Here is a 27,086-nt window from a genome sequence, read left to right as displayed (position 1 = left end):
GGCACTTTTATGCTGCTGGGCAACCATCCCCACCTTCCTGCTGCAGCCCCTGAGGCTTGGAAACTGTGGAGTGTGCCTGTGAGGGCAGCCACCACTCTGGGCGGGAGCCTGGTCGGCCTTGCTTCTCAGGCCATGCCTTCTGGGCTTCTGGAAGCATCCTGCTGGGGCAGATGTGGGGATGAACGCGCCACATTTTCCTCTAGGCCTGGCTGATGGACTTGAGGGTCTCTAGGGCCAAGGGTGGCCTGGCCTAGGTGGGGTTTGGTTAGGCAGTCACGAGGCCCCCTGCTGGTGGCTTTGGGACTCAGGGTTGGGGGTGTCTCTGCAGGTGTCTTGTCTGTATACCCTGGGCTACCCACCAGCCCAAGCGCAGGGTCTGCATGTGACCAGCATCTCCTGGAACTCCACTGGCTCCGTGGTGGCCTGTGCCTATGGCCGGTGAGTGGCAGCGGGGCGGGTGAGGGGCAGCGCACCACCCCAGGACCCTCCTTGGGCCTTGTCTCTGTAGCTGCGCAGGGAAGGGTTGGTTCTAAGAGCTCAGCCATCCTGGGAGTCTCTTCTCAAGGCTTCCTGGGCAGGGTTGACAACAAGTGGCAGAAGAGCAGGCAGTGGGGCTGAGTGCCAGGACCACCCTCCCCCCTGCCTGGCGGCCCTGGGCCTGCCTGCCTCGCCCACTCCACCAGCTGCTTCCCCATCCTGCATGGCATGGAGCGTCCTTGGTGCCTGGGGACCGTTTTCCAGAGAATGCCACACCCTTGGGGTGCTAGAGTGGAGCGTGGGCCCACTTCAATACCCAGAGTAGTGTCTGGTGATGACAAGGACACAGCGAGTGTGTCCGGGGCTAGTAGGGAGAGAGGAGGGGTGGGTGATAGGAGCCCCACCCAGGGGCACAGCCGGCTCAAGCCTGTCCCTGCACAGGCTGGACCATGGGGACTGGAGCACGCTTAAGTCCTTCGTGTGTGCCTGGAACCTGGATCGGCGAGGCCTGCGTCCCCAGCAGCCGTCGGCCGTGGTCGAGGTCCCCAGCGCTGTCCTGTGTCTGGCCTTCCACCCCACGCATCCCTCCCACGTCGCAGGTGAGCTGCCTGCTGCGTCCGCCTCCCCTCCTCTCAGGACTCGGCTTCCCGCCCTGCAGAGGGCACAAGGGAGCTTTCCATGGGCCCTTTGGCCCAGAGACAGGAAGGCGGGCCCTGACCCCCTCAGCCTGCAGCCCAGGTGAAGGTCTGCAGTGAGCCCTGAGGGGTGGAACTCGGGGGAGGAGTCTGGAAGGGGGCCAGGGTCGGGCCAGGGCTGGGGGCTGTGGAGAGGCCAGAAGAGGCAGGTGCCCTTGGGAAGCTGTCAGTGGTAGGGGGCAGGCAACACTGGAGGGAGCTGCCAGGCGCAGGGCAGGGGTGTCTGGCAAAGCTCCCTGGGGTACAGCAGGAGGGCTGGGGGTTAGGACTCTCCCTCTGCGGGGATGACTTCCGGCCAAGGACTCTCCCTCTGCGGGGATGACTTCCGGCCAAGTGGCTCTGCCGCCTGGCCCTGTAGGTGGGCTGGGGTGGGTGTTTGGCCAGGAAGTCAGGCTGGGGGTGGGGCTGAGCCTCTGCCCAGGCCCACTGTCCCTGCAGGAGGGCTGTACAGTGGTGAGGTGCTGGTGTGGGACCTGAGCCGTCTTGAGGACCCGCTGCTGTGGCGCACAGGCCTGACGGATGACACCCACACAGACCCTGTATCCCAGGTCAGGGCAGGGGCTGCCGGGTGGGACGGGCCCTGAGGCAGAGCTGGGGAGAGGGCGCCCACTCTCCTAGGAAGGTCATCCGGGCGTTGGCAGTTGGACAGCTGCCTCCTGCATTCTCGGAGCTCCCACAGCGTGAGTCACCCCCCTCAGGAGCCACTCCCAGGGCCCTGTGGCCATTCCCAGCCTCCTCTGCAGGCAGCGCTGGGATTCTGGGACTGGAGAGGGCCCTGGGAACCCTCCAGGCCTGCCCCCTGGTGGGTGAGCCTGGCTCTGGGGCCTCCCGGAGAATTCTTTTTTTTCCTGGAAGAGAGGGAGGGTGGGGGTGGAGCGTGACACCTGGGCAGGTGTCCCTTGTCTCCATCCTGGCCCTGCATGCTGTCAACTCAGGTGGTGTGGCTGCCCGAGCCTGGGCACAGCCACCGCTTCCAGGTGCTGAGTGTGGCCACCGACGGGAAGGTGCTGCTCTGGCGGGGCATCGGGGCGGGCCAGCTGCAGCTCACAGAGGGCTTTGCCCTGGTCATGCAGCAGCTGCCACGGAGCACCAAGCTCAAGAAGGTACGTGGGCACCTGGAAACTGCCCTGGCCTGCGCCGGTGAGCCTTGGGGACAGGAAGGTGTGGCAGCGGGCCTGACTCGCTGTGACCTCCGTTCCTGTTCTCTGCCTCTGTTGGGACAGTGGCTCTGACCCTGCTGCTGCCATTTCTCCACAGCATCCCCGCGGGGAGACCGAGGTGGGCGCCACAGCAGTGGCCTTCTCCAGCTTTGATCCTAGGCTGTTCATTCTGGGCACGGAAGGCGGCTTCCCGCTCAAGTGTTCCCTGGCAGCTGGAGAGGCAGCGCTCACGCGGATGCCCAGCTCCGTGCCCCTGCGGGCCCCAGCACAGTTTACCTTCTCCCCCCACGGCGGTCCCATCTACTCTGTGAGCTGTTCCCCCTTCCACAGGTAGGTAGGGGAGGCCTGGGGCACAGTGGGGCCAGGGTGTCCCTGCCCTGCGGGTCTCTAGCCTGCCAAGCCTCATGACGAACTGCTTCAAGTGCTTGCCTTCTGCCCACCCTGAGATCCGTGTTCAGGTCTTTGGTGGTTGGCCCAGGCATTGTCCCTTCTCTAATGAGAGGACCAACTCCAGGCTCAGGGACCCAGGAGGCTCTTCATGAGCCTGGCAGCCCAGGAGGGGTCTGGTGTTGGGGGCCAGCACCACCCAGACCCCAGCACCGATTCCCTTGCCTGGCCCCCTGCATCCTGTCTAGGAATCTCTTCCTGAGCGCTGGGACTGACGGGCATGTCCACCTGTACTCCATGCTGCAGGCCCCTCCCTTGACTTCGCTGCAGCTCTCCCTCAAGTATCTGTTTGCCGTGCGCTGGTCCCCAGTGCGGCCCTTGGTTTTTGCAGCTGCCTCTGGGGAAGGTAAGAAGGGGCCGCTAGGCCTGGATCTCTTTAAGGGGTGGGTGGTCTGGGCCCTGCTTGCACCTGGGGTTCTGGGTTGGGGAGAGACCACACATGGGGGTAAGGACGGCTTCCCTCCAGCAACCCAACTCAAAGTGACTGTGGCTGCACACGACAGGATTGAACCCAGGCATTAGCCTCCTCCTGCCATGTGGTTGGTCTCTAGAGTTTCTCTTACTCCACGTATCTGTCTCTCTCTGCAGGTGACGTGCAGCTGTTTGATTTCCAGAAAAGCTCCCAGAAACCCACAGTTTTGATCAAGCAAACCCAGGATGAAAGTCCTGTCTACTGTCTGGAGTTCAACAGCCAGCAGACTCAGCTCTTGGCTGCGGGCGATGCCCAGGGCACAGTGAAGGTGTGGCAACTGAGCACAGAGTTCATGGAACAAGGGCCCCGGGAAGCTGAGGACCTGGACCGCCTGGCAGCGGAGGTGGCGACCTGAGGGGTCCTGGGAGGCGGGTGCAAGCCTTCGCTGTGCCGAGCCTTGTGTTTCTGACGCTGAATGAAGAAGAGCAAAGCTTTGGGGGAAGTCATCGTTTATTTGTCTTTTACATGAAAACAGATTTGGGGGAGGGCGGGAGAGAGAACAAGGGGAGGAGCCAGCTGCTTTGATTTTTCTGAAGTCGGAATGAGGGCAGCTGCTTCAAGACACAGATCTGGGTCCCCACAGTGACGTGGTGATTGATTGTGACTGGACCGGAAGCGGGTTAGTGAAGCACCATTTTCTACTAAGTCTTATTCCAAGCTAAGCAGGCTTAAGGTTACAGTGGAAAGTGAGAGCACACAGAGGAGCGGACATGCAGCAAGGCGACGCGGGGCAAGCAGTGAGGGGTGGGTGACCCAGGGAGTGGCTCAGTTCACAAAAAGCGAGCGGGTGAACTCCACGTAGTCGAACGCGGTGGGGAGCTCGCGGCCCTTGCCGTCCACGTAGGGCTTCATGTGGGAGACGCAGTAGTCGGCTTGTTCCCGGGTCAGGTTCTGTGGGGTAAGAGATGGCACCTGGTGCCTGAGCCAGCTGCACCCACTTCAAACCCGACCTCCCAGGTCTCAGGAAGCTGGGGGCTCGGAGCTGCTTCTACAAGCAGATCCAGGACTTCTGTCCATACTGAGTTTGATTTGTAAATGGGGAGAAAACTCCTATACCCAGCACAGGGCCTGTTGCCCCAGACTCAGCTCTGCCACAGATTTGCCTTCAGTTTTCCAAAGGACACCTCTTCATCCACCTCCTGAGGCCCATACCTGGTAGAGCTCCTCCTTGGTCACGTAAGGCTTTCCCTCTGAGCTGAGGGCCCGGAAGGCGCTCTCAATCTCCTCGCTGGACTTGACGTTCTCAGTTTCGCGGCTGATCATGAAAGCCATGTATTCTTGCAGGGAGACGTGGCCATCTCTAGGAGGGGGAGAAGCAAGAGCCTCAGCAGGGAGGGCAGGTGGGTGCTCAGGGTGGAGGCTCACAGCACTTGGCCTTAATTTACCTGTTCGGATCCACCGTGTCCAGGATTGCCTCGAACTCAGGGTCAGGTTCCCCTTCCTCCACCATGGGCAGGTCATAGCCCAGGGAGCGCAGGCAAGATTTGAACTCCTGATGGTTCAGCCTGCCAGACTTGTCCTTGTCAAAGTGTCTGCAGCACAAAGCCGAGGGCGGCTCAGCACACAGCCCTGCTGCCGAACGCCCCCCACCCAGCCAGGGCGAGTAGGGCTGAACTCACTTAAACATCATGCTGAATTCTTTGAGGGCCTCCTCAGTCACACCTGTTGTGTTCCTGGAAGAAAAACAGAAATTAGGGAGCAGACCCTCCACACAGCGGGTGACCATGTCTTTTCCTCCCCCGACTCTGGGCTGAGCCTGGCCCACAGCCCTCCCGGGTACCTGGCCTGGATCTGCTGCTCCAGGTTGTGCTGCATGCGCATGCCCAGCTGGTCCAGCTGGTCCCACTGCTGGGCCAGGCCCACGGTGCTGTGCTCCGTGTACTTGTTGTCCAGGATGAGGGCCTCCTCCATGGCGGCCCCCAGGTCCTCAATCTTTTTGAGCTGACTTCTCATGGCTCGGATTTCCTGGTGCTTGCGCTGCAGGGGTGGGGAGCACAGGTGCTCAGACGGGGGCCCTCAGCTCAGTCACCAGCCCAGGAGCCACTTACTGCCCTCCGGTTCCTGCTCCAGGCCTGGCCTGAGACCTCGTAAAACAAGAACATTCTAGAATAGGAATAGTGGGATGGGGTGAAGCTGAAGAAATCCCAACCGCCTCAATAGAGGGAGAGACTTTCAATGTGAGGGTTCCAAAGCAGCTGGTAGACCTGCCAGGGGGCAGTGCACACCAAGGACAAGTACGGCAAGGACTCCAGGGAGCAGTGGCCAAAGATTTTTATTTTTCAATTTTTTTTGAGATGGAGTCTCACTGTCGCCTAGGCTAGAGTGCAGTGGCACAATCTCGGCTCACTGCAACCTCCCGGGTTCAAGCGATTCTCCTGCCTCTATCTCCTGAGTAGCTGGAATTACAGGTGCCCATCACCACACCCGCCTAATTTTTGTATTTTTAGTAGAGGTGAAGTTTCACTGCATTGACCAGGCTGGTCTTGAACTCCTAGGCTCAAGTGATCTGCCTGTCTTGGCCTCCCAAAGTTCTGGGATTATAGGCATGAGCCACTGCACCCAGCCTTATTTTTAAAACAAGGTCTTGCTATATTGCCCATGCTGGACTTTGAGCAGGTGTAGGCCACCGTGCCCAAATAATTTTTTTCAGACGGAGTTTCGCTCTTGTCACCCAGGCTGGAGTGCAATGGCCTGATCTCGGGTCACTGCAACCTCTGCATCCCAGAATCAAGTGATTCTCCTGCCTCAGCCTCCCAAGTAGCTGGGATTACAGGTTCCTGCCACCACACCCAGCTAATATTTTGTATTTTTAGTAGAGATGGGGTTTCCCCATGTTGGCCAGGCTGGTCTCGAACTCCTGACTTCAAGCAATCCACCTGCCTCGGCTTCCCAAAGTGCTGGGATTACAGGCTTGAGTCACCACACCCAGCCCCAGAGCCCTCGGCCGAGAGTGGTGGCTCACGCTTGTAATCCCAGCACTTTGGGAGGCCGAGGCGGACAGATCACTGAAGATCAGGAGTTCCAGACCGGCCTGGCCAACATGGCAAAACACTGTCTCTACTAAAAATATAAAAATTAGGCCAGATGTGGTGGCTCACGCTTGTAATCCCAGCACTTTGGGAGGCTGAGGTGGGCAGATCACCCGAGGTCAGGAGTTCGAGACCAGCCTGCCTGGCCAACATGGTGAAACCCTGTCTCTACTAAAAATACAAAAATTACCCAGGTGTGGTGGTGGATGCCTGTAATCCCAGCTACTTGGGAGGTTGAGGCAGGAGGATCACTTGAACCCAGGAGGTGGATGTTGCAGCGAGCCGAGACCATGTCCATTGCACTCCAGCCTGGGCAACAAGAGTGAAACTCCATCTCAAAAGATAATTAAAAATAAAAATTAGCCAGATGTGGTGGCACACATCTGTAGTCCAGCTATTTGGGAGGCTGAGGCAGGAGAATTGCTTGAACCTGGGAGGCGGAGGTTGCAGTGAGCCAATATCGCACCACTGCACTCCAGCCTGGGCGAGAGAGTGAGATTCCATGAAGAAAGAAAGAAAAAAGAGAAAGAGAGATAGAGATAGTGAAGAGCCCTAGACTGCTTTAGGCCAAGGGAAAAGGGTACAATAGCACATCTGGTTCCTGACTTTAAGCCAGGAAGGGAAGGGGTACCCTGGTGGGTGGCTGGGTGAAGGGTCTCTGCTGGGCCAGAGCCCCACGGGCACTTACTTTGGTAGCTTCCAGCTGAGATTCGAGGGTCCCCGACTCTTCCACCATACAGGACCTAAACATGGAAGGACAGTGAGGAAAGGGGCCTGCTCCCAGCTGGCCGAGAGCTCAGAATGAACCTTCTCTCAGAGAGAGCAATGCCTGGCAACCTCACATTCCTTTTAAGGAAACCAAACCTAACTGCAATTGGCCATCTTTACCTAATGGGCCCCAGGGATCCAGGGAGGGCAGGGAGCATTTCTCCCGTTTTAGAGATGGGAAGCTGCTGCCTTGGCATGGGCCAGGGCTGAGCCCACTTGTCTTGCTCCCAAGGCCAGGATGACTCAGGAATGGAGTTTAAATTCCCCCACGGGTGCAGGGCAGGTGCAGGGCGGCTGCAGGGCGGCTGCAGGCCTGTCTGAGCATCCTCTCTGCAGCCATGTGGCGGATGGGACACCCTGACACCTGACAGACAGGAGACCTCAGGGCAGAGGGGAGGCTGAGAACCTGACAGCCTCCCCACAGAAACCCTGGAGTGTCCTGGCAAGGTTCCTGAGGAGGGATCCCCATTCTAGGGGGAATGAGAGCACAACCCTGCAGACAAAGGACACAAGTGGAGTGCTGGGAGATCATGACCAACTGTGCCAAAAGGAGGAAGATGGCTGTGACTAAGCCCCAGATCCCGGTTCCATCCTCTAGACACAGCCAGGGAGGAAGCCTCCTCTCTAGGACCAAGTTCTGAGAGCAGATGGGCTCTGGGGAGCCTCCTTCCCAAAAGAACACAGTGCCAGGCCACAGAGGCTACCAGTAAACAAAGACAACAAACGAGTTAGGGTTACGCGCAGAGACGAATCACACGGTGCATGTGGCCTTGGTGGGGTTTTAGCCCAGGCTCCCCTGTACCCACATTCGCCCCAACCTACCCTTTTAAAACCCAGCGAGCCAGGGTTAGCTCTGCAATCTCCCCAAGTTCAAAGTGCTCTAGCAAGGCAAGGCACCAGGCTTCCTCCTACCCCAGCAGGTCAGACTCACAGTCACGCCATGTCCCCCCGGGGAAAATGCCCCCCAGGACCTGGGGGCAGGAGGCTGGGTGCCGGTGCAGTGGGAGGACAGACCCCTCCTTCCCAAGTGGCCGAGGGCGGCAGGTTAGTCAGGGTGGAGCCGCCTGGGGATGTCAAGGGTGCATCAGTAAAACCACAGCGAGGTAAGAAGAGAAATGAGAAAAACCTTCCAGACAGATCATCCCCAACTTCATACTGATAGACACGAATGACCCGACGATATGCTATGCTATTCAAAGAAAAGAAACCAAATGAATACACCAAAGGGAGGGGAGGCAAGAGCACACTGCAACAGACACACACAAGGCCCAAGCTGGCAGGGCGCAGGCAAGGGCAACCTGGTGCCCGGCGGGTACCTGGAGGCAACAGGCCCAATGGCTCACCCCAGGCAGCTCACACTAGGAATGGGCAAGACGGGCAGGGCTTGGGAGGAGCCATAAGGTGAGGGGAGCGTGGCACCTCACAGAGACAAGAGCAAGACCAGCAGACACAGCCATGGGGCAGGGAGGGGAGTCAGGTGGCCAGGGTGTCCTACGGGCACAGGCCGGAAACTGCGATCCCTACGTCCCCAGCTGCTCTGCCATCAGAATGTGTGGCCCGGCTGGATGGGTCTATTTCTCCCCTGCCGCCTGTACAGGCTTGATGTGCCTGTGTGCAGAGCCTCAGGAGTGCAGGCTAAGCCACTCCAGTCCCACCAGCCCTGGCTTTCACAGCAGGCTTGGCAGATTACAAAGGTGACCCGCCCAGGCAGAGGCCCCAGGCCAAGTAGAGAAGCCCCTACAGGGAGTGGGCGGGACAGCCCTGCTCCTCCCTGGGGCTCCTCCCACGTCCTGTCTATCACATCATAATGGGTGCATTTTTGCCTTCTATTAGGGCGGACAGTTCTTGTTACCCTCCCTGACCCCAGGAAAGTAAAGTGGCAGCCTCAGCTACTTGCGGGGTGTCAATGCCCAGCCCTTCTCAGCTGTGGACTTACTGTACCCTGCCTGAGCCCCCAACACTGCCATCTGCGTCATGCCCACTGACCACTGTTGGACACGCTGGGGAAGCAGAGGTGAGAGCCCAACAGAGCCCGGTGGCTGGACAGGCACAGGGGTTCTTAGGGCCCCTGGACTCCAGCTCTGGCCTTCATGCTTCATCACCTTCCCTACCCAAAGTGAGCCCTTGGAATCGCCCAGTGAGGCAAGGGCGGCTCCCCCTGGCTTGAAGGCTCTATCGGGGACCAGGGACCATGGGCTATGGGGCAAGGCACACACTCCTCGTCAGGTGACGGGAAAGGTGGGAGGGGAAGTGCAGCCCGCCCTGGGCAGGAAGGCCCATCCCGGGATCCTCCACAAGCCAGGCCACGAGGGGCAAGCGCACGAGACCCCCACACGACAAGCCCAGGAGAAGGAAGAAAACAATATTAACCCATCGAGGAGGTATGTCCTGTGGAGAGCAGATCCAAGCAGCCGGGAGACAAGGTGGTGTCCGGACAACAGCAGCAATCGGGAGGTGGGGGACAGAGAGAAAACACAAGAAAGGAAAACAAAAGCAAGAACATCAGTACCCAATGCACAGACCCTGCATCATCTGTCGCCAAGTCACGGCTGGGGCTGACCACGCGCCCTGCATGGTTCCACTCAATCCGGGATCTCTAACAACTTGATCTCTGGGACATGCAGTACTGAGAGGCTGCTCTATCTAAGCCCCCACTCCCGGCTCCAGAGCCCGACCAGGCATTGCCAGCCCAGCTTTATTCCCAGGCTGCCTCTGGTTTTACACAAAGCACCCCCACCTTGGGGCTGGAGGCTCCCCAGGGCTTAAGCACAGCAGGGACATGCTGCGGCCCCCCGGCCCCAGCGGGCTGGCACCTGGTCTCTTGGATCCACTGGTGGAAGGCGTTGGCGTGCTGGGCAAACTCCTGGCGCAGCTTGTCGTTCTCCTCCTGCCGCCGCTGTTCCTTCTGCAGCTCCAGCTCCCTCTCCTAAGGGTCAAAGGGGGGCAGATGCTGTGCACTGCTGTGGCAGTGACACCGGCCCCTCCTTCACAGATGGGCTCAGGGTGGAGGTGGCCTCCCCGCAAGGAACCTCCCCAAAGACGAGAGGGGTAGGAGGCTGGGATACATGAGGCCAGTTCAGAGCACTTGGTAGTTCTCTGTTCCTACCCACCAGGGGCTTCAGGAAGAGGCGGACCTGGAGGGGAAGCGACTGGTCACAGTCAAGCAGGGAGTTGCTGGACTGTCAGAAATGGAAACTTCTGGCTGGGTGCAGTGGCTCACACCTGTAATCCCAGCACTTTGGGAGGCCTAGGCAGGAGGATTGCTTGAGGCCAGGAGTTCAAGACCAGCCTGGGCAACATAGCAACACCCTGTCTACAAAAATTAAAATAATTAGCCAGGCATGGTGGCACGTGCTTATAGTCCCAGTTATTTAGGAGGCTCAGGCAAGAGGACCACTTGAGCCTGGGAGGTTGAGGCTACAGGGAGCCATGTTAGCACCACTGCACTGAAGCCTGGGTGACAGAGACCCTGTCTCAAGAAAACAAAAAGAAATGGAAACTTCTGATGAAACCATGCCCCTCCCTCCTGCTCCTGTCTTGTCGTGTTAAGTGTGGGCTCTGGGAGGCTGAGCAGCTCCTGAGGGCAGCAGGAGGTGTACCTTGATGATTTTCTGTAGGTTCCTCCAGGTCTCCTCCAGGGCCTCCATGGTAAACCAGGTGTAGGGGTTGGAGGCTACACGGAAGCTCTTGATCTGGCGGTCCAGCTCGGCCAGCTGGTTGAAGTCAGCCTGGGCAGAGCTGAGGGAGGAGCGGAAGGCGTCGTGGGCCTCGCGCAAAGCTTTGATTTCTTCCAAGGAGTTGCAGCGCACGGGGTCTGTTAAGTCCTCCTCTGCATTTTCAAACCAGCTGTTGAAGGCAGAAGCCTTTTTGGCGAAGGTCAGGAAGAGGTCCTCCACCTGGAAGCAGAAGAGACTGAGTTAGCGGAGTCGCCAGGGCTGGACATGCTGACCCAGTGCAGGAGGTGGGGTGCGGGGCGGTTCCTGGGAATCAGAGGCGTACACAGCCTGCTGGGAGCTTAGCTCCCCTCTGCTCCTGTCTCCTGCTCCCCCTTCAAGTCTTCACCAGCCTTTTTTCCCCTTCCTTCCCTTTGCCCTTGTCTCCAGTCTGTCCTGCGTGCTTCTGAATGGCGATCTCACAGGGCCCTCTCATTTGCCCTGGTTTTAATTGATGCCACACCCATGTTCGAAAGCTCTGCCCTGAGCTCACAGCTTCCTCAAGGGGGAGTGGCAGAGCTGGGCAGACAGAAGGTGGGCTTCCTTCCTTGAGCTGTGGGCCAGCTAAGCTTCACGTGGCCCCATCCTCACCTTGCGGAAGTGACTCTGAGCCTCCAGAAGCTTCTTCTTGCGGGTGGCTGAGTTGGCCAGAAGCTGGCTCCACCTTTTCATGAGGGAGGCGTGCCGGGCCTCGATGGCCTTGGACTGAACGTGTTTGGTGGCGAGAAGTTGATCTTTGAGGGCAGTGATGTTGGCAATGCCTTCCTGCTGGAAGGCCTGCAGCCCAGCATCAAAAGTTTCCTGAACAAGGAGTGACAAGCCCATTTGTGGTGACTCCACAGGACTGGAACTTGCTCTTCCTAGGCTCAGATGGCGCCAGCATGTCCCCCAGATGCCCAAGCCAAACCGTCCGCCTGGACACCGCTGAGACTCGGTCACACATGCCCCCTTTTCAGACCCAGATCACTGCAGCAGCCTCCTCCCACCTCCCCAACCCCAGCCTTCAGCTCTGCCGCCCCAGGGATCCCTGCCAGCTCTGCCCAGAACACTCGCCCTGCCTCTCTCCCTGACCGTTTTCATTCACCCCTCATGATTTCGCTTAGGAGAGCTTGCCCCTTCAACCCTTGCCTGCTGAAAACTGAGTGCCCCTGCAGTGCCCAGTCCTGTCAGCACCCAGCAGGCTGCTGCAGAGATGCCTGGTTCTGTGTCTGCTTCCCCAGTTAGTCCGGAAGCTCCCTGAGGACCAGGACAGGATCTTTTTCCTGCTGATCCCCAGGGGCTAACAGAAGATAAATGCCTCAGTGAAAGACGCCACCGGTCATCTCACAGGAGATGCTATCTGCATACATTTCAACCAGTGAAGGGGCCAGGGCAGACCTGTTTGGTGAGGAGCGTCTGCACAGAAGACAGGTCTCGGCCATAATCATCTGTCTTCAAGCTGTTCTCCTTTTCACCTAGAAAACGAAGTGTGGAAAATATACTGCCCTCCTCAGTGGAGATGGATTACAAAGGAAAAAAACCAAAACCCAGACAAACCATTTTTTGTGTACAGATAAATTCCAATCTTCCTAACTGCAGCCTCAGAACCCACATGAGCGGGCCCCTCCCTGCACCCAGGCCTGGCCTCCATCTGTGCCATGACGAGCTCCTTGCAGCCTGTCCTCTAGTTCAGTTGCTATTACTACTACCCAGGACTACCCAGGACACGTGGACCCCGATATCAGGACCCAGTTTCCCCTCACCCCAGGAGCTGGGTGGCGCCCCTGACCAGGGCAGCTAGTGGTGCCTTTGCTGTGCCAACTTTGTTCATATCATGACATCACATTATGCCATCTCTGCGTGCAGCAGCGTTTACAGGCTTTTGTTTATTAACCCTGGTGCCAGCCCAGTTCCGGGTGGCAGCTCTGGCCTCAGGACACTGTCTCCTCCTAGCTGGCAGTCAGTGGTCTGCCCTGGTAGTAGGTTCTCTGCCATGCCCACAATTGATCAGTTTCTTCTCTGCAGAAGAACACCAGTGACACAGAAGGAGACAAAGAGCAGCTCTGGGAAGGCTCTTCCGGGCCTTGCTGACAGCGCTCACCGATCCAGGACTCCACCACGTCCGCCTTCCAGTTGAACTGAAGGAAGGCCGAGTTCTCATCCAGCTTCGCCTTCCTCTGGGCTGCAGCTTTCTCCAGGTCTGACACTTTCCCGTTTAGGCCCTTCATCTTTGAAGAGATGTTCTCCTCATGGTGATTGTTCTAGACCACGGAGAGAGGTACACGCTGGTCAGCCTCACCTGCTGTGGTTACCTGACTATGCCCTCCCTGGAAAGGCTCTAAACTTCTATAAAATGGGCACTTGCTCCCTTGTCCACTGCTGGGTAAACAATGATAGGTAAGGCTTTTGTAAGAGCAACGCAGTCAAAGGCTTCACACAAATACACCGTACTGACAATTCTACTTTTAGGAATTCATTTTTTTTTTTTGGAGACAGAGTTTCACTCCGTTGCCCAGGCTGGAATGCAGTGGCGTGATCTCGGCTCACTGCAACCTCCGCCTCCCGGGTTCAAGAGATTCTCCTACCTCAGCCTCCCGAGTAGCTGGGACTACAGGCGAACACCACCATGCCCAGCTAATTATTTTTAGTAGAGATGGGGTTTCACCATGTTGGTCAGGCTGGTCTCAAACTCCTGACCTCAGGTGATCTGCCTGCCTCGGCTTCCCAAAGTGCTGGGATTACAGGTATGAGCCACAGTGCCCAGCCGGTCCAAGGAATTAATTCTAAAGAAATATGGGCCAGGCGCAGTGGCTAACGCCTGTAATCCTAACACTCTGGGAGGCTGAGGTGGGCAGATCACTTGAGGCCAGGGGTTCAAGGCCAGCTTGGCTAATATGGTGAAACCCTGTCTCTTCTAAAAAATACAAAAAAAAAAAAAAAAAATTAGCCAGGTGTGGTGACACTCATCTGTAATCCCAGTGACCCAGGAGGCTGAGGGATGAGAATTGCTTGAACCTGGGAGGTGGAGGCTGCAGTGAGCCGAGATCATGCCACTGCACCCCAGCCTGGGCAACACAGCAAGACACTGTCTCAAACAAAAAAAATGAATGGGCTGAAATTTGAAGTTAAGATGATATATTCACTAGTATTATTTTTTATTAAAAAAATTGAATACTATCACTTAAAATACTACACATACAGGGCTGGCGCAGTGGCTCACTCCTGTAATCTGAGCACGAGGTGAGAGAATCACTTGAGCCCAGGAGTTGGAGACCAGCCTGGGCAACATAGTGAGACCCCCATCTCTTAAAAAAAAAAAAAAAAAAAAAAGAAAAAAAAAGAAAGAAAGAAATTAGCCAGGTGTGTTGGCACCCACTTGTGGTCCCAGCTAGCTAGGGAAGCTCAGGTGGCAGAACTGCTGAAACCCGGGAGGCAGAGGCTACAGTGAGCCGAGATCGTGCCACTACACTCCAGCCTGGGCGACAAGAGCAAGACTCCACCTCAAAAAATAAAAAAAAAATTGGCTGGGTACGGTAGCTCACGCCTGTAATCCCAGCACTTTGGGAGCCAAGGCAGGCGGATCATGAGGTCAGGAGTTCAAGACCAGCCTAACCAACATGGTGAAACCCCATCTCTAATAAAAATACAAAAATTAGCTGGGCGTGGTGGCAGGCGCCTGTAACCCCAGCTACTCAGGAGGCTGAGGCAGGAGAGTCACTTGAACCCAGGAGGTGGCGGTGGCAGTGAGGCGAGATTGCGCCAGTGCACTCCAGCCTGGGGCATAGAGTGAGACTCCGTCTAAAAAATAAATAAGTAAATAAAATTAAAAAAAAAAAAAATTACAAGTCACATTGAATTTAAAGAGATTCTTTAACACCTGTGAAAAGGAGGAAAATAAAAAGAAAAAAGAATTGAAAGAGAAATTCAAGGAGGAAACAGGCTGTCACTGAGGACAAAGCAGCCGGCTTGCTGGCCGGGGGTGGTGGCTCATGCCTGTAATCCCAGAACTTTGGGAGGCCGAGGACGGCGGATCACTTGATGTCAGGAGTTCGAGACCAGCCTGACCAACATGGAGAAACCCCGTCTCTACTAACAATACAAAATTAGCCGGGCATGGTGGCACATGCCTGTAATCCCAGCTACTAGGGAGGCTGAGGCAGGAGCATCGTTTCAACCTGGGAGGTGGAGGTTGCGGTGAGCTGAGATCGCACCACTGCACTCCAGCCTGGGCAACAAGAGCAAAACACTGTCTCCAAAAAAAAAAAAAAAAAAGCAGCTGGCTCCTTGCCAGAAGGCTGAAGGACATTCACACCTTTGATCTCCTGGCTTGAAGAACAGGGAACGTTGTCTGGGTATGTGTCGGGGGGTTAAGTGTGCAGGAGCCACGTCTACATCTATACATGGCTGTATCTGAAATTAGTTTTATGCTAGTTTATTTGCAGATCAGAGCAAGGAAGAAAAGCTCTCCAGTGAAGTGGATTTTAGCTACATTGTTGCCGCCTATGGATCAAACCCTAGTCTGAAGGCCATGACTGCTGAGTGCGACCTCTGTGATGAGAAATCTTACTCATGATGTGGGTGTGACAGGAAACCACAGCTGTTAAAACCTCTGTCCTGAGGCACTCCAGGTACATCACTGCACCTGAGTGATTGCTGGTGAATTCCCGAACCATGGACACACTGCCTTCAGTCTAGAGCTTCTGTGTGGGAGGGACGTGGCTTCGCTGCTGCTGAGAAAGCACCAAGCCCCTTTATTTTGTTTTCTCCCAAACGGGCTGTGAATGAAATAGATTCATTTCTAAAATGCCCTGTACAGCCTCTAGGTTTTTGATAATTTATAGAGTGATATGATCCTATTAAACGGGAATCTCTGCGGCTGTTTGATCTAGTTGGTAGCTCTAAACCTGTGGAGAGGAAAAGTCTGGCAAGTCAGACACAAAGATCTAATGTGTAGTGTCTGGGTGGGGCTTTATGGGTAATTTTTATTTTATGTTTTGCTTATTTGCATTTTCTACTGTCCCTATAAAGGGATTGTATTGCTTGAGAAATAAACTAAGAGCAGCATTTGGGAGTGCCAGTGTCTCTGTTGCTTAATGCAGAAAAAGTAAGCATTGCAGAATAACTTTACTGGCTTCAAAAAGGGGGAGATATCCAACTTGTCACGAAACACAGGAATGGAATTGCTACTGGTTTCCACGCAGACCTTGGTTTGGTGAACATCCCAGGAAGTGAACTTTGGGGGACCTCTGTGGTACCAACACATGGGTGTCCCAGTGGGCGACAGAGGTCTTACCAATGGGCTGGACTCACCTTCTTAATGAGGTCTTGTCCATTGGTGCAGACGTCATTCACGCGATCCTTGTGGACGGTGAAGTCTGTCTCAAAAGCTTCATGTTTCTTCAGCAAGCCCTGGAGTAGAAGCAGCCAAGGCACACTATTGAGAGGCTGCTATGTTGTGGGCTAGGCCCCGGGGACAGAGAGTGACAAAACTGCTATGGTCCCTGTCCATGCACACATTACAGTCTAGCTGGGGAAGAGGATAATAAAGAGGAACATTAATAAATAAGAGAATCATAAAAGGAAGGAAAACAGGAGGCAGTGAGAGTAACCAGCGGTTTCGGGACAGGCTTTGGCAGGGACAGTCTTTGGACCTTTGGGAAGCGTCAAACCCTTTGTCATCCATCAACAGTGACTTATGGTCTCTCCCCCAAGAGGACAAGAATGACACAAAGCAAGCTGAAGATACACACCCAAACAAAAACGACACATTTTTAAGGTTTAACTTGAACACATCTCAGAAAAGGCCTTCCAAGTCATGTCTTTTTTTTTTTTTGAGACGGAGTCTTGCTCTATTGCCCAGGCTGGAGTGCAGTGGCGTGATCTCGGCTCACTGCAACCTCTGCCTCCCAGGTTCAAGCGATTCTCCTGCCTCAGCCTCCCAAGTAGCTGGGATTACAGGCGTGCACCACCACACCCAGCTAATTTTTGTAGTTTTTAATACAGACGGGGTTTCACCATGTTGGCCAGGTTGGTCTTGGACTCCTGACCTCAGGTGATCTGCCCTCCTTGGCCTCCCAAAGTGCTGGGATTACAGGCGTGAGCCACCGCGCCTGGCCCCAGGTCTTTTCCTTAGTACAATTTAAGCACTGCAGACAATGCCTTTTTGGTTGCTTCCAGGGAACTCAACTATGCAGAGGACGGGAAATGACTGACCATCTAAATTCTACCTGAATCACCCTGACCAGCAGAGGATGCTTCCCATGGTGAGGAAGGTGGCTCAAAGCTAACTCGATTCCTGGGAGTGCACACTCCTGCTTCCACATCTGGGGGCAGGAATTTAGTCATATCTGACCATGATACTTTGCAGCATCTCCTTTCCAGAGGGGAATCTATCCCCCTATGTCTCTGGGCTGCCTTGGGACTTGCTCTGGCCAGAAGGCAGTGAAGATGATGTGTGAGGCCGTAGACACCTTGCAGCTCCTGCCTTTGCCTGTCTGAATGCTGCTGAAGGAGGTTGGTCTAGCCAGCTGGAGGACAACAGGCCATGTGGAGGGGAACAGAGATGTCCAGGCTGGATGACAATCAGGCTCAGCTGCTAGTGTGTGATGGATCTCTCAGCCCAGCCACGCTCTGCCTGAATGCAGGAGCATGAGCATGAGGGACCTCCAGTGACAGCTGCAGATGCTGCTGATCCACAGATCCATGGGAAATAAGAAATGGGTGCTGCTTTCAACCACTACATTTAGGCGGGTTGTTATGTAGCAACAGTTAACCAAATAGGGAGTATATGATGGGCTGAACTGTGTCCCCCTCAAGAGATGGTGAAGTCCTAACTTCTGGTACCCATGAATGTAGAAATAAGATCTTTGCAAACGTACTCTGCAAAGGTAAGATGAGGTCATTAGGGTGGACCCTAATCCAATACACCTGATGTCCCTACAACAGAACACAGAAATGTGAATAGACACACAGAGTGATGCCAAGTGAAGAGAGACTCAGAGGGAAGATAGCCACGTGAAGACGGGCAGAGACTGGAGTGATGCTGCCATAATGCCAAGGGCGCCTGGTGCCAGCAAAAACTGGAAGAGGCAAGGAAAGATCCTCCCCTACAGGTGTGCAGAACATGGTCCTACCTGCATCTTGATTTCAGACTTCTGGCCTCCAGAACGGAGAAGCAATAAATCTCTATTGTCCTCAGCCACTCCGTTTGTGCCACTCCATCTGTGCCACTCTGTCTGTGGTACTCCGTTTGTGCCACTCTGTTTGTGGTACTTATTTATGGCAGCCCCAGGAAACTGTTATGAAGACCCAAGCCCACAGCGCTGCCTGGTGAATGACAGGGCCCGTGAACTGAGACTGACAAAGCCATACCAATTTTGTCTACTGAAGGGCGATGTCCCCTAGTGTGAGATCTTGAGGGCTAAAACCAACTACTGAGGCCTTGGCTGCTGTCCCTGTGTGCTCTCCTAATAAGAGCAGGGCCCTCTAACAAATCAACAGGGAAATGATGACCAGCAGGCAGTTGCCAAGAGAGAAAGCAGGTGACACCTTTGGTTTCTGTCTCACCTGGATGGCGGCAAGAGTGTCGCCATAATCTTCGCTGGCCACCAGGGTCATTTTCTCATTGATCCAGGCTTCCTCCTCTTCCACATTGGCTACGAACTGCTGATATTCCAAGGACTCTTCCAGCCGCTGACCCCTAATTACAGGAGACAGGAAGAAAATCAGCCATAATCTCCTCCAGCTTTGATTGTGATAGTTAACATATGCTTAAAAACAGTCACAAAAGCTGGGTATGGTGGCTCACGCCTGCAATCCCAGAACTTTGGGAGGCCGAGGCAGGCAGATCACGAGGTCAGGAGATCGAGACCATCCTGGCTAACACGGTGAAACCCCATCTCTACTAAAAATACAAAAAATTAGCTGGGCTTGGTGGCGGGCGCCTGTAGTCCCACCTACTCGGCAGGCTGAGGCACGAGAAGGGCATGAACCTGGGAGGCAGAGCCTGCAGTGAGCCGATATTGCGCCACTGCACTCCAGCCTGGGTGACAGCGAGACCCCGTCTCAAAAACAAAAACAAAAACAAAAACATTCACAAAAAAGGTGGGCCCTCACAGTCAGTCAGGCCGTCCATGGAACATCATGAATCACCCACTCTGTGATTCCAGACTCTCATGTCTTGATTTCTGGAGAATCATGTGATTCATGTGTGATTCTGGACTAATACAGAAACATGTATGATTCTGGACTCATACAGTGGGTCCAGATTAACAGAATGAGACCACCTCAGCATGGCCTGTAGGAGGTGGCTCTGGAGCAAACCGACTATGGCACATGTGAGGCCAAAGGTCCAGGAGACGGCAGGAGGGCCCAGTGGACCCCCACAGCTCAGAGTCTGCCCTTAGGTGCTGGCCTTCCACTTGTTCCCGGGAGCTCCTGCCTCTGACTACTCACCGGGCAGCTGCCAGCTGCTTCAGCTCTTTCCAGTGCTCCACAAACTGCGCCAGCCGCTGCTGGATCTCCTCTTTCCCAATGGTGTTATCATCGGACAGTTTCTTGCCAGTGTCCAGGACACCCTGACAGGCAAGGACGATGAGGTTAACAGCAGGTAGCTCTGCTGGTGCCTCTATCTATCTCGAAGCTCCCAGGAAAAGGCCTCAACATCAAGTTTGGGACTTCTCCAGGTTTGGACTGAGGGGTCATGAACACTTTAGGGACCTCAGCGAAGTAAGCGCAAGGGGTTTGTCTGTCCCCTCGGGCCCACCTCAAACACCTCTGCCCTCTTGGCCAGAAGGCGGCCTCCTTACCTGAATAGCCGGCTCATGCGCGGCCAGTTCTGCCTCCAGCCGCTTGTGCTTCTTCCTCAGGTTCTGCACGCCGGTTAGGTCCCGGCCGTAGTCCTCAGAGCCCACCAGCAGCTTCTTCTCCCTGGATGAGAGATGGGAAACAGCACAGTTGGTCTCTGCACCTCCCTGCTTTCAAGTGGGGACACCAGGTCAACTGTGGACCTCACAGACATCTACTAATCTTTCTGGGAAAATCCTTGCCAGTTTTCTGAACAACAAAAGCCTCTATTTCCCAAATGAGTAGTGACCAAGAGCCTCTGTCCACCTATGCATCTATGAGCCCTGCTGTGTGTCCAGATTCTAGAGGGTGGAGGATGGGCGGCATCACTAGTGCTGCCCTGAGGAGCCCTATCAAATTATATCAACATATAACAATCATGTATACTAAATATGTATTAATATATCAATGTATGTCTGTAAATATATGAAGATATTTTTATATATACATATATACACCTTTTTTTTGAGACAGAGTCTCATTCTGTTGCCCAGGCTAAAGTGCAATGGCATGATCTCTGCTCACTGCAACCTCCACCACTCCGGTTCAAGTGATCCTTCCACCTCAGCCGCTGGAGTAGCTGGGACCACAGGTGTGCGCCACTATGCCTGGCTAATTTTTTCTATTTTTGGTAGAGATGAGTTTTCACCATGTTGCCCAGGCTGGTCTCAAACTCTTGGATTCAAGCGATCTGCCCACCTCGGCCTCCCAAAGTGTTGGGATTATAGGCATGAGCCACCACACCCAGCTATATAAGTAATATATATATTTTTTGAGACAAAGTCTTGCTCTGTCGCCCAGGATGGAGTGCAGTGACACGATCTTGGCTCACTGAAACCACTTCCCGGGTTCAAATCATTCTCCTGCCTCAGCCTCCTGAGTAGCTGGGATTACAGGCGCGTGCCACCATGCCTGGTTAATTTTTGTATTTTTATTTTTTATTTTTTTGAGACGGAGTCTTGCTCTGAAGTACAGTGGTGTGATCTTGGCTCATTGCAACCTCTGCCTCCCTGGTTCAAGCGATTATCCTGCCTCAGCCTCACAAGCAGCTGGGACCACAGGCGCCTACCACCACACCTGGCTAATTTTTGTATATTTAGTAGAGACGGGGTTTCACTATGTTGGCCAGGCTGGTCTCGAACTCCTGACCTTAAGTGATCTGCCCGCCTCAGCCTCCCAAAGTGCCGTGATCACAGGCGGGAGCCACTGCGCCCGGCCACAAATGTCTTTTAAGAACAAAATCCTCTCTCTTAATTCCTTACTTCCTTAAAGCCTTCTGACCAGACGCAGTGGCTCATGCCTGTGATCACAGCACTTTGGGAGGCCCAGGTGGGTGGATCACTTGAGGTCAGGTGAGGTCACCTTGAGACCAGCCTGGCCAACATGGTGAAACCCTGTTTCTACTAAAAATATAAAAATTAGCCAGGCATGGTGGCACTCTAGCCTGGTGACAGAGCGAGACTCCGTCTCAGAAAAATGTTTGTTTACATGCCACATCAACTGCAATCAGTAGACTGACATTTTCGGGGGCAGATAGAGAATAAGAAAAAAAGCAACTCCTTCCTTGGAGAAGTGATCTTCTCCAGAAGCTGAGAAACAAACTCACTAACTTTCACGGGAATCTAAAAGGCAGGGTCTAGACAGGGCCTATGTAGCCAGCATGGATCACCACCACCGCCAATCATCATCACTGTAAACACGGAAAGCAGAAGACACTGAGGCATCCCACGACTGTGTGCCCAAGCTGGGATCCCAGTCCAGCAGGGTTTCCAGCCTCACCACTCAACAGTCAGCCTGTGGTTCCTGCTGCCCACTATTACAGGCGTAAGGGGCCTTCTAGAGGGCTGAGAAGACATACTTGATCCAGGACTCCTCGTCATCCATGTCCCGGAAGAACTGGTGCAGGCGATGGGATTCATTCAGCTTGGCTCGCCGGGAGGCCGCCATGCTCTTGATCTTCTGGAAGCGCCCGTTGATGGTGTCCCTCTTGTCCTTTACTTGGGAGGTGTCGAAGGCACTGCTGGTCATCAGGCTGTCTGCCTGGCTGTTCAGGTCCTTCAGGCGATCCTGGGGCAGGGGACATAAGAGGGTCAGAAACTGGGTCTCCCACAACTATCTGCTTGAACATAAGAACTCAGGAATTCCTTACGGAGATATGGAGTGTTGATATTCTCAAAGTATGTTATATGGCCCTCTGGCATTCTATGAACTCAAACTATTTTCATAACATTATAAGACATTATTATTTTTTACTGTGTGGACATTTGCACTGATAGTACAAAAGCAATGGAGAAGGAGGGGACATGCTGGTGCTTTAGCTCAAATCAAGGCAGTGGCAAACTACTAGCAGAAGTGGATTCTTCACTGCCACCCACTCACAGTGAAAAAAAAAATGCTGTTTCACTTAAGAATGTCCTTAAAAAGGCAGTGAAAGTTAATTTTACTGAGTAGCTGTTCTTTTGTACTTGAAAGAACAACCACCAAACAAACTATGGTCATTCAGACTTGGTATCTCATAGATACTCGGTCCAGAATAAATAAAGTGAGCCTGTCACTTCAAAGAATACTGACAGTTTGTTACTAATGATAAAATTCAAACTTTTATGAGAAAGTTAGAATTTTAGAAAACTTACACCCACCACCAGAAGCCTGAGGGCTTCCTAATATGTGAAGATTTTTCTAATGAAATTGGTGGTGGTATTAACTGCAATGTTTTGATATCATATAATCACGTGTCAACATATAGAACAGGCATAACTCAGTGAACAAATGAGCCATGATGTTACAAAATCATGCACAGGTAAGAGCTACATTGAAAGCCCAAGATGGACCAGTGGGTTTTAATATAATCCAGTATAAAAAATTTACTGACAAGGTTTCAGGGGCCACTTTGCAACTAACCCCCCAACAACTTTTTTTTTGAGACAAATTTTTTTTTTCTTGCTCTGTCATCCAGGACTGTGGTGGTGTGATCATGACTCACTGCAGCCTCGACCTCCTGCCTGGGCTCAAGTGAACCTTCCGCCTCAGCCTCCAAGTAACTGGGACTTATAGGTGCGTACCCTAACGTCTGGCTAACTTTTGTGTGTTTTTTTTGTTTGTTTGTTTGTTTTTTGAGACGTAGTCTCACTCTGTTGCCCAGGCTGGAGTACAGTTACACAATCTCGGCTCACTGCAACCTCTGCCTCCTGGGCTCAAGCAAGTCTCCTGCCTCAGCCTCCCAAGTAGCTGGGATTTATAGGCACACGCTGCCACACCCTGCTAATTTTTTCTATTTCAGTAGAAACGGGGTTTCACTGTGTTACCCAAGCTGGTCTCGAACTCCTGAGCTCAGGCAATCCACCTGCCTCGGCCTCCCAAAGTGCTAGGATTACAGGCATGACTCACCATGCCCAGCCTAATTTTTGTATTTTTTTGTACAGACAAGAGTCTCATCATGTTGCCCAGGCTGGTCTTGAACTCCTGGGCTCACATGATCTGCCTGCCTCAGCCTCCCAAAGTGCTGGGATTACAGGTGTGAGCCACTGTACCTGACCACAGCTAAGCTTTAAGAAACTGACTTTGGTATAGTATCAAAGAAAATTATTCACACTTATCCGAATCAAAATATTCCTCCCTTTTCTATCTATCTACCTGTGTAAAACTGAATTTTCATCCAGTACAAAACACCACAACCTGAATTCAGCATTTTTTTTTTTTTTTTTTTTTTGAGATAGAGTCTTGCTCTGTTGCCTAGGCTGGAGTGCTGTGGCGCGATCTTGGCTTACTGCAAACTCCGCCTCCTGGGCTCAAGTGATTATCCTACCTCAGCCTCCCAAGTACCTGGGATTACAGGCAGCCGCCACCACACCTGGCTAATTTTTGTATTTTTAGTAAAGACGGGGGTCTCACCACATTGGCCGGAGTGGTCTCGAACTCCTGACCTCAGGAGATCTGCATGTCTGGGCCTCCCAAAGTGCTGGGATTACAGCTGTAAGCCACTGCACCTGGCCTTAAAATTTATTTAATTTTTAATAATGGTGAACATTGATAAAACCTACATAATAAAAATCTCTCAAGAGCCCTCAATAACTGTCAAGTGTATAATGATCCTGAGGCCACAACCTTTGAGAATGGCTGCTTTAAGTGAAAGAAGTCACTCTCTTTTCTCAAACACGCTAGTTTTCCTTAGGAGTCAGGCAGAGCTGCGTCCAGGCACTCAGGCCTGGCCTGCCTCCCTTTGCTTACCTCATGGGCAGATATATCTGCTTCCAGCAGTTGATGCTTTTTCAGCAGGTTGTTCACAGAAGCCAGGTCTTTGCCATAATCTTCAGATGCCAGCAGGGCCTCCACCTGGCAGTGAAAACACAAAAAGGAAAGGCTACTGTATGGTGTATACTCAGCATTCTGGAAAATTCAGGTTGCCCAGTGGCTATTCCAGGGCCTTGCTTGGACAGTTGAATACTTCTCCATCACAATGTGTTACTGTGATTCCTAGTCACCTTGATCAGCCTGCCCCACCTGAGACACTCTCTCCACTCGGTCTGTCAAACCTAGACTCCAGTGTATTCATAGTAAATACTACAGCTAAAGGCAAAATGCACAGCAATCCTAGTTCAAGGAAACTCCCCTAGGAAAGAATCAGCAGTGTGGGCAAAGATTAATATTCAAAGATATTCACTACAGCAAAATATATACACCAAAAGGCTGGGAACACCTCAATGTCCAACAATATGGGAATGGTTACATTATGGCATGGCTCTATGATAAACTTACACAATTATTAAAAAAAAAATTTTTTTTTTTTTTTGAGATGAAGTCTCGCTCTATTGCCCAGGCTGGAGTGTAATGGTGTGATCCCAGCTCACTGCAACCTCCACCTCCCAGGTTCAAGCAATTCTCCTGCTCAGCCTCCTGAGTAGCTGGGATTACAGGAGCGTGCCACCACACCTGGCTAATTTTTGTATTTTTAGTAGAGACAGGATTTCACTATGTTGGTGAGGCTGGTCTCGAACTCCTGACCTCAAGTGATCCGCCTGCCTCGGCCTCCCAAAGTGCTGGGATTACAGGCGTGAGCCACTGCACCTGGCCAAAACCTCTATGTTTTTATAGTCTGTGCTTTCCAAACATTCTCCATGGAGAATACATGACTGACTCTGGCTTCCTAGATGCTACTATCTTGGTTTCTAACCTGGCATAGGCTTGTTAGAGCTGCATGCCACATAACTACCCATAATCTCTTCCTATTTGCCTTCCCTATGGACGTGAGTGACCTGTAGTCCAAGTGCCACTACAAGTCAGCTCTCTTAACATTCACTCCCTTGGCTCATAAATCCCTTACAGCATGCAACTCATATATAATAAACGTTTCTGTCAAAAGGGGTGTCTGGTGAGCCCTGCCTTTTCATGGTTTTGGGCACTGATGGACCCACTGTGCCAAATGACTAGAAATCCCCCACTGGTGGGAAGAGGAACCACTCAGTGTTACCTCAGACAGCCAGAAGTCAAAGTCCTTGATCCCTGTGTTGAAGTTCTGCTGCTTGTTGGCTTCTTTCAGTTTCTGGCTCTTTTCAGCTGACTTTTGCACCAAGAACTGCCACTGGTCAGCTAAGGCAGCCAGGCGGGCCTGGGGAACAGAAGGGAGCCAAAAAGAGATGAAATCTATGAAGAATCGTCCCTCTCCTAAAGCTCAATTTGAGAACTTCTAAGAGAAGAGAATGGAAAACACTCATAGGAGCCATTCTCACTAGCATTCCCCATCTGTAATTCAGCCTAAAGTCTTCTAATCCATTTAGTGTCTTAAGACTGTATGTCCAAGTTATTATATCAGGTTGACAGTGACGTTGCTCATGTTCTTCCCAGGGCACCAGGAGCTGGTGGGCCATACCTTGACAGCATCCTCACTGCCGGCACAGGCTCCACGTTCAATGAGGGAGTTGCCCATGTCGATAACCCCGCGGATCCGGTCAGCATTGGCATGCAGCTCTGCTTCGAAAGCCTGGTGCTTCTGGTGCTTGCTCTAAAAATACCAAAAAAACTTTTTCCAAACCAGTTCCTGCTAGGTTATATCTTTTCAGGGGGAAAGGGTTCTCAGAGGGAGGGAGTGGCAGCAAACATAAAGAACTGGGGTAAATGCCAACGTTTTTAACAGAAGGCAATTGGAGTTTGTATGAAATATTTTAGGGTTCATCTCTTGGGGAGTTAGCAAAGGAGGAAGGAAATGTACTAGCTCAGGAGTAGACAAATTGGAAGTCCTTTTTTTTGAGACAAGGTCTTGCTCAGTTGCCCAGGCTGGAGTGCAGTGGCGTAATCTCAGCTCACTGCAGCCTCAACCTCTTCGGCTCAAGCAATCCTCCTACCTCAGCCTCCCGAACAGCTGGGACCATGGGTGCATGACATCACACCCAGCTAATTTTTCTATTTTTTGTAGAGATGGGGTTTCGCCATGTTGCCCAGGCTGGTCTTGAACTCCTGAGCTCAAGCAATCGAGCCGCATTGGCCTCCCAAAGTTCTGGGATTACAAGCATGAGCCACCAAGCCCGGCCAAAAAATCAGTTCTTGCAGTAGCTACGCTAGCTATTTGGGAGTGAAGCCCTAGAATTACACACTTTCTAACATTTTCCAGAAGATGGCAATGGCCAACTTCAGTTTTGAATCTGCTTGTACATCAATTTCCATCCATGGCTTTCTCCTTATTGGAGACAGGCTCTAATGAATGAGATACATATGGACATTTCATTATCTAAAGCAGAAATCACCATTAAGCAAAATTCATAACATAAATTGTAATAACCAGCAAATAATATTTGATGGTCAGTCTTATCCCTCTGTTGACAGAGGAGAAATCTACAGCTACTACAGACATTGGCTTTGTTGATTTATCTTTAGGTAGCTGTCATTAATCAAAACACTGGGATACTGTCAGAACCCAGGCTTGAGTGCAGGAAGGAATTTATTTTCCTGGGAAATGAAAGGGCTAGGAGAAGGATGGGCTCCTGATCCTGGGCACCTGATATGGTTTTTATGAATCCATAAAGAAACAGAAGGTACTGAAATGCTACAAGAGACAATTGCAAGGACATAGCAGCTGTGCCACAATTCTGGGAAAAACAATTGGCTGGGTGAGAAATGCAGGGTCTCAGAGGAGAGTGTTATTTGGGGGCGGGGGGAAACAACTAAAAGGCAGTAGTGTTGGGGAATTCTGCATCAGACGTTTCATTTCAGAGGCAGCAACTGTCAAAGGATGGAGCCATCTGGCTCAATTCAGCACTAACATGAAATGTCCTTGTTAACGTTCTCCCACTGCCTGATCCCAAAGGCAAGAACAAGAAGGGTCTCAAACACTCAGATATCCTGACAAAAGTCCCATTCCCCTCTTCTTCTGTTCCTTGTTCTGATCACCCTTTGGTTCAAATCCCATTTACTCTCTTCTCTATCTTCATTTCTTCCACCCGCTTAAGCAACTTTGAGCTACATGTTGACTGAAGTCTCCTTTCACTACCTGTTGAGTGATGTCTGCTTTT

General features: G+C 52.7%; 2 protein-coding genes and 1 long non-coding RNA gene across 12 annotated transcripts in view; 2 read left to right on the top strand and 1 right to left on the bottom strand.

Moving 5' to 3' along the window:
* The window catches only part of DYNC2I2 (dynein 2 intermediate chain 2), a 43,232-nt gene extending 39,539 nt beyond the window's left edge, over positions 1–3,693 (top strand). The window contains 6 exon segments of the mRNA NM_001131776.1: positions 329–438; positions 919–1,076; positions 2,108–2,275; positions 2,430–2,662; positions 2,968–3,125; positions 3,368–3,693. Coding sequence (NP_001125248.1) covers positions 432–438; positions 919–1,076; positions 2,108–2,275; positions 2,430–2,662; positions 2,968–3,125; positions 3,368–3,606 — 963 coding nt within the window. The 5' untranslated portion in view covers positions 329–431 and the 3' untranslated portion in view covers positions 3,607–3,693.
* The window catches only part of SPTAN1 (spectrin alpha, non-erythrocytic 1), an 81,235-nt gene continuing 57,832 nt past the window's right edge, over positions 3,684–27,086 (bottom strand). For 4 of the 8 annotated variants that reach the window (XM_054521151.2, XM_054521147.2, XM_054521148.2 and 1 more), the window contains 20 exons: positions 25,451–25,582; positions 25,052–25,189; positions 23,812–23,916; positions 21,443–21,651; positions 19,548–19,668; positions 19,195–19,316; positions 18,307–18,439; positions 16,051–16,149; positions 12,842–13,001; positions 12,139–12,215; positions 11,353–11,562; positions 10,648–10,944; positions 9,862–9,974; positions 9,419–9,436; positions 6,969–7,023; positions 5,032–5,228; positions 4,871–4,924; positions 4,637–4,783; positions 4,404–4,551; positions 3,684–4,142 (listed from right to left, as the gene is read on the bottom strand). In XM_054521151.2, the coding sequence (XP_054377126.1) occupies positions 4,017–4,142; positions 4,404–4,551; positions 4,637–4,783; positions 4,871–4,924; positions 5,032–5,228; positions 6,969–7,023; positions 9,419–9,436; positions 9,862–9,974; positions 10,648–10,944; positions 11,353–11,562; positions 12,139–12,215; positions 12,842–13,001; positions 16,051–16,149; positions 18,307–18,439; positions 19,195–19,316; positions 19,548–19,668; positions 21,443–21,651; positions 23,812–23,916; positions 25,052–25,189; positions 25,451–25,582 (2,661 nt within the window). In that variant the 3' untranslated portion in view covers positions 3,684–4,016. The remainder of the gene's footprint in view (positions 4,143–4,403; positions 4,552–4,636; positions 4,784–4,870; positions 4,925–5,031; positions 5,229–6,968; positions 7,024–9,418; positions 9,437–9,861; positions 9,975–10,647; positions 10,945–11,352; positions 11,563–12,138; positions 12,216–12,841; positions 13,002–16,050; positions 16,150–18,306; positions 18,440–19,194; positions 19,317–19,547; positions 19,669–21,442; positions 21,652–23,811; positions 23,917–25,051; positions 25,190–25,450; positions 25,583–27,086) is intronic. The other 4 variants (XM_063714064.1, XM_063714065.1, XM_063714066.1 and 1 more) reach the window with 1 other exon arrangement.
* Positions 8,215–25,834, top strand: LOC129048096 (uncharacterized). Of its 3 annotated transcripts, none has more exons than XR_008510144.2 (5): positions 8,215–9,062; positions 12,766–13,137; positions 16,918–17,003; positions 22,541–22,638; positions 25,426–25,834. It is a non-coding gene; the product is annotated as an uncharacterized LOC129048096 (long non-coding RNA). The 3 variants fall into 3 exon arrangements; XR_008510146.2 differs by having other exon boundaries at positions 8,922–9,062; positions 12,766–15,368; XR_008510145.2 differs by lacking the exon at positions 16,918–17,003.

Source organism: Pongo abelii, chromosome 13 (genome assembly GCF_028885655.2).
Source record: "Pongo abelii isolate AG06213 chromosome 13, NHGRI_mPonAbe1-v2.0_pri, whole genome shotgun sequence".
In the NCBI taxonomy this organism is placed as follows: domain Eukaryota; kingdom Metazoa; phylum Chordata; class Mammalia; order Primates; family Hominidae; genus Pongo; species Pongo abelii.
The sequence above is the reverse complement of the archived record's forward strand: the minus strand, read 5'-3'. Positions and strand labels throughout refer to the sequence as shown.